Raw genomic sequence first — 5,628 nt, forward strand, 5'->3', positions numbered from 1 at the left:
GGGGGGGCGGCGGGGCGGTGCTAGTGGATCGCCGGAGCTGTTAGATGAACATTAACATGCTTATTGTAGTTGTAAGTGCACTGCCTTGCAGCCTGTAGCACCATCCTTGATGGAGCATATGTGTGGGCTGGACCTGTATTTTACAGGAAAGCAGTGAGCAGAGAGTAGAGTAGTTGTCGATTCTTGTTCTGTTTACTGTGACTATCTGCCTCACCCTCTCAGACTTTGAGTTGCGCGCGCTACTAAAGAGACGTGTTACCATGGAAACCAAACAATGGTGTAGCTGTATTAAAGTCTTTGTAAATCAGATTTTGTCAGAAATCGGGAGAAATGCGGGAGAAATATGACCCCGGGAGGAAACCGGGAGAGGGCAATGAAATCGGGAGTCTCCCGCGAAAATCGGGAGGGTTGACAAGTATGGATATCGGTGACATTTCAACGCGTGAAGCATCTCAGGACCCTGACGAGCGTCTCAGTCTGCTTTTGTGTACTTTCGGGTCAATAGTGTGGCCTTTTTGGCAGATTAACTAAAGGTGTGCGGCTGCTGCTGCGAGGAAAGATCAGGCTGAATTTACAATGGGCCTTAATGGAGACATGTTGAAAGTTGTTGTCACTTGATGCCCTCAAGAGGCATTTTGTTTAATTATTTTGCTTAATTTGTTTTATTCTCCAACCTAGGAGAGGTTTTCCTACGTTTTTCATGAACAATTATGTCTCAGGATTGTAGGGTTTGGTACGGAGCCCTGGAGGGTTCATAGAGAGAAAAATAAATAGTTTTATATTTTCGAGCTGAACGTTTTGATGTTTGAACAGAGTTTCTGTGATGTGGAATGTGGGAGCAGAAGAGAGACAAAAAAAACCGGCGGAATAAAAATAAGTATAAAAAATGTGTGCGTAGTAGTTGGAATGCTGTATCAGCATTCCCACTAAATTAGATAGTAAGATAGTGTATAGTGTGGATAGTGTAGACATTCACCTACAATTCAACCTCTGGCAGCCATGAATGCCAGAACCACATTTTGTGTCACCCATTCTTGAACAAAATGTTGGACTGAATGACATCACCAACCTTAGAGCGATAATCCTTTTACACAAGTTTTACAGGTATTAGGAATCTGTCTGATAAAAGCTCTTCCATTAGCTTTTCAAAGATATGGTGTTATACACACAGTTCTTTGCTTACACTTTAACCACTCTTATCCAAATATGTTCACTTTAGCAACTGCAAGATTGTATTGGAAAATGATATGTACACAATATGTTCATACTGTAGCTATACATTTAGAAAAATACATCTCGACATACTTGTTATTATATAACATTTGTTCTGGGCTTTCACACATATCTGATAATCGTCAAAATGTTCCCAAATCTAAGATGATTTCAGTGAAAATGTATAAAGATAAAATCCAACGACAAAATGACATGAAAAAAATGTAATTTTAATAAATGGTGTTGATGGCAATGGTCTCTTATTTGGCCATGTATCTTATAGGGATGCGTAGCTTCTGAAGTTCTTTCTGATAAAACATCAGTTATTTCTTCGTCTTTGCTCATTTTTCACTGTACAGCCTTTGCAGCGGGCCACTGCTACGAACCCTTCGTTAAGTACGGTAACCTGACCAGCAGTGACAACAGTTGGGCAGTAGGAGCTTTGGTTGAGTTTGCCTGTGACCCTGGCTATACTCTGGAACAGGGGTCCGTCACCATCGAATGCATGGACCCCAACAACCCCCAGTGGAACGAGACCGAGCCTGCCTGCAGAGGTCTGTATATCTATTCCTGGATTAAAGAGTCCCATCAACGCTCAATGCAATATGTTTTAATTTCATTTGGTAAATGAAATACCTGAACAGGATTACCTTAGAATGAGTAGACAGTGGATTAGTCACTTGCTCACTGACATTTCAGCAGTATGAATTTTGGCACTGTTATTACAGTTTCGGTCCAGCTTTTCCTATAATGGGTGTTACAATGGGCCTGTAGACACACAAGCATGCATAACTTATGCTGCAGTTTTTGTCAGTCAAAGAAAGATATGTTATTACTGGCTTTTAGGTACTGTATTGGATTTTTCTTTTTTTAAGCATAGGATTTGTATCCACACTTTTGACAACCAGCTCTATTACTCTATTTGTGCTGATTAAATGAGCTGTAGCCTCAGCATTGCCTGACTAAATATCCCTGGTGAGTGTGTGTGTGTGTGTGTGTGTGTGTGTTCCAGCTGTGTGTAGCGGCGAGATCACAGACTCAGCAGGAGTGGTGCTGTCTCCGAACTGGCCCGAAGCCTACGATAAAGGCCAGGACTGTATCTGGGGAATCCATGTGGAGGAGGACAAGAGGATCATGGTGGACATTCAAGTGTACGTAACGTTTGATCCGCCCTCTCGCGCTCAGCCCTTCGATGTGCGTGAAACGACATCTCCACAAACCCTTTTTTCTTGACCCTTTGGAATCTAATCATAACAAATCCCAATTCATCTCCTGTGCTTATACGTACACCGCTTCAAACTGCGCAACAGAAGCAGTTTGAAGATTACAAAGAGCTACCTCACCATGACTGGTAAAAGGCATTAAAAACACAACACGCTGCTAATGAAAGCGCTCGGCTTGTGAATGAGATGCGTGTGTGCCACACAGACAAAGGTTAATTAGGTGCAACGGAGAAAACTAATTATATCGGGGGGTTTGTTTGGCAGTACCCCCAGCCACGACACATACCCCCTCACCCCCCCGCGTGGTCTGTAATGGCTGCCGTGCCGAGTAGAGGGTGCAAGTGTACAGCATGGGAGTGTGTGTTTCCCGTGATTGCGGTGCCAAGTTGAAGACACAGAACAACACACCCTGCCGTGTCAGAGCCCGATAAGTCAGTCAGCCATAGAAAATAATTTGCCATTTGCAAGCAAATTAAGAGGGGGCTCATTTGCATTGGTTGCATCTTAAGCCCTGTTTTCTCTCTCCCCCGCTCTCTCTGAACAGCACCTGTGCTCTTGTTGTACCTTTAGAGGCATTGATTAATGGCTTCCTCTGGTGTTTGAAAGAAAGTCTGTCAACATAAGTAATTGCTGCTTCACTTAGCAGAGCAGGTGAATTTAGTAGAAGTGAAGGTATTGTGTGAAAATATTTAGCTTGAAAAGACGAGAAGTGTTGTCACACTACTACCTGTGTCTTTTTGTTACCTTTTCTTACTTTACCTCTACATTTTTGGTAGATTTGTAAGCCTGCATCTGGTATGTTGTTGCTGTTAGGGTTAGGGTTGCTTTACACCTAAGAGATGCATTTCAGCTGCTGAACAATCACCCGGTGGCCTACTGATTATGTGCGTACCAAAAAAATGTCAACGTGCCTGGTTCACGTCCTTCTGCTGGCCTTTTCTGCATTTCGTATTCCCTTTTTCTCCCCATGTTTCCTGTATGTATCTAGACTTGGAACGAGTAATACATTACTGGGAAGTTAGGGTTAGGTGGCCTTACAGCATTTGTTTATGAATTTGAAGTTGTGGTCATTAAACGTCATTCAGGGTTCTGCAGAATTGTCCAATATCATTGTTCTTTGTGGTGAGAGGGCTAAAGATCAATGTCAAAAGCTAGAACTGATTATGTGAAAATAGTTTGACTGCTTCCCTTTCCAGTCTGGTGTTAATTTGTTTATATAGTGATAAGTGATGACATATTTTTGTAGGCTCACCAGGAAATTACCTTCACAAGGGCTCCTTCGACTAAAAGCCAATGGGACTTTCTCATTGGATCTGTGGCATATACACGTTTATGATAGTTTCTCGTTTTGTTCAGCAGGATCATTTCAATCACCACTTTTACAACCACTTGTTTTCTACAACGTCTTTCTATAAATGAGATACATCAAGGTCACACGGCTGGGCATAACCACTGCTAAATTGCAGGCGGCTAATGTTTGGCATGACGCTTTAGACCTTCACGGAATGTTTGTTCATTAATTAGCATGGAAATGCCACTTGGTGACTTATTCATGTCGTAGAACAGAACTTAAAAAAATGTCTTAAAGTTATGTTAACCACTGTTATTTTTGGGCGTCCAACCAAAACACGTTAAAAAAACGTTGACTATGAGACAAGCGATAAAATGCCAACTCATTTCCGGGTTTAAATAATTGCAGCCTTTATTGATTGTTAGTAAGATTTCACTGTCTCTGTTTCCAAGAGAGCACTCGTGGAAAATACCAAAACCTAGATATCCGCAGAGAGAAGCGTTCTAATTTAGCACTTCTTACTGTTTCCGCATATGCCTAGCAGCAGGTGTCTAAGCATTTAGGTGAAGCTTATCAATAGCAACTGTTCTCCCAGAGCCGTCAGGGTTAGACAATGTACAGAGATATATGAGGCCTTTAACAGATCCCTGGATATTGGTTCCTCACATTCCACAGACATCTGTGCAAGCACATATCTCCTCCTCCATCTGTGTAATGGCAGTCGGGACATTATCACTAGGGTGTATCAAATGACTTTTATAGATGGCCTTCAAACGAAAGAGGATGGAGTGAAATGTGTGATTAAAGTTAAAGGATGGGAAGTAAAAGTAATGAAACCACCCTCTATCCCAGACACTATAGCCTACTGTCCGCTGCTTCTGGATGGAATAATATTGACTTTAAAATAACAGCCACTGTTACTATGCTAACTAGCCTGCATTTTACAAAGGATGCACTGTTACATTGTATGGTGATGTCAGTTTGGTTAAGTGTGCCTTGAGGGACTCATTTAAAGAGGCTTTATTATGCTTTGGGGGGTTTTCCCTTTCCTGTGTTATATAGGTTTTTGTGCATGTAAATGTTCTGCAAAGGCCAAAATCCCAAGTGCCCTCCAGAGAGCGTTTTTCTCAAACACACTCCCCCCCTGCCTGAAACACCCCCATTGGACTCCATTGTTTACATCTGCAACATAGTGATATCACTATGTAACACTTGCGCTTCTATTGGCTAGCGCTCCAACACATTGTACGTGATAGGCGGGACATCTCTAAAGGATTGATCAATCACAACAGAACCGGCCAACTAACCAATCACAGCAGACTGGGCTCTGGTCTCAGACAGAGGGTGAAGAGAGGTCCCAGCTAGACATTTTTTGGTTCTAAAAACATTCTGAGAATGTTACAGTCATTGTTCTAGGAAGGTTTTCAGCGGGAAGTTTTTTTTTGGTTCCCAGAATGTTGTTCTGAAAGGTAGGATAACGCTTTCTAAAAACATTCTTAAAATGTTTGGTGATAACCTTCTTAAAATGTTTTTGAAAACATTGTTAGAACATTATGCCCTCCTATTCTTAAAACGTTTTCAGTGGGAACTTTTTGTTTGGTTCCCAGAATGTTGTTCTGAAAGGTAGGATAACGCTTTCTAGAAACATTCTTAAAATGTTTGGTGATAACCTTCTTAAAATGTTTTTGAAAACATTGTTAGAACATTATGCCCTACTATTCTTAAAACGTTTTCAGCAGAAGCTTTTATTTTGGTTCCCAGAATGTTCTTCTGAAAGGTAGGATAACGTTCTCTAAAAACATTCTTAAAATGTTTTTGAAAACATTGTTAGAACATTATGCCCTACTATTCTTAAAACGTTTTCAGCAGAAGCTTTTATTTTGGTTCCCAGAATGTTCTTCT

The 5,628-nt window shown here is 41.4% G+C and overlaps 1 protein-coding gene across 1 annotated transcript in view; it reads left to right on the top strand.

Moving 5' to 3' along the window:
• Positions 1-2,406, top strand: part of LOC104947565 (seizure protein 6 homolog) — a gene marked incomplete at both ends in the record, with an annotated part of 6,403 nt that extends 3,997 nt beyond the window's left edge. The window contains 2 exons of the mRNA XM_010773610.1: positions 1,572-1,766; positions 2,225-2,406. Coding sequence (XP_010771912.1) covers positions 1,572-1,766; positions 2,225-2,406 — 377 coding nt within the window. The remainder of the gene's footprint in view (positions 1-1,571; positions 1,767-2,224) is intronic.
• Positions 2,407-5,628: the final 3,222 nt, after the last annotated feature.

Source organism: Notothenia coriiceps, unplaced genomic scaffold, assembly GCF_000735185.1.
Source record: "Notothenia coriiceps isolate Sejong01 unplaced genomic scaffold, NC01 NC01_scaffold00012706, whole genome shotgun sequence".
Taxonomy (NCBI): domain Eukaryota; kingdom Metazoa; phylum Chordata; class Actinopteri; order Perciformes; family Nototheniidae; genus Notothenia; species Notothenia coriiceps.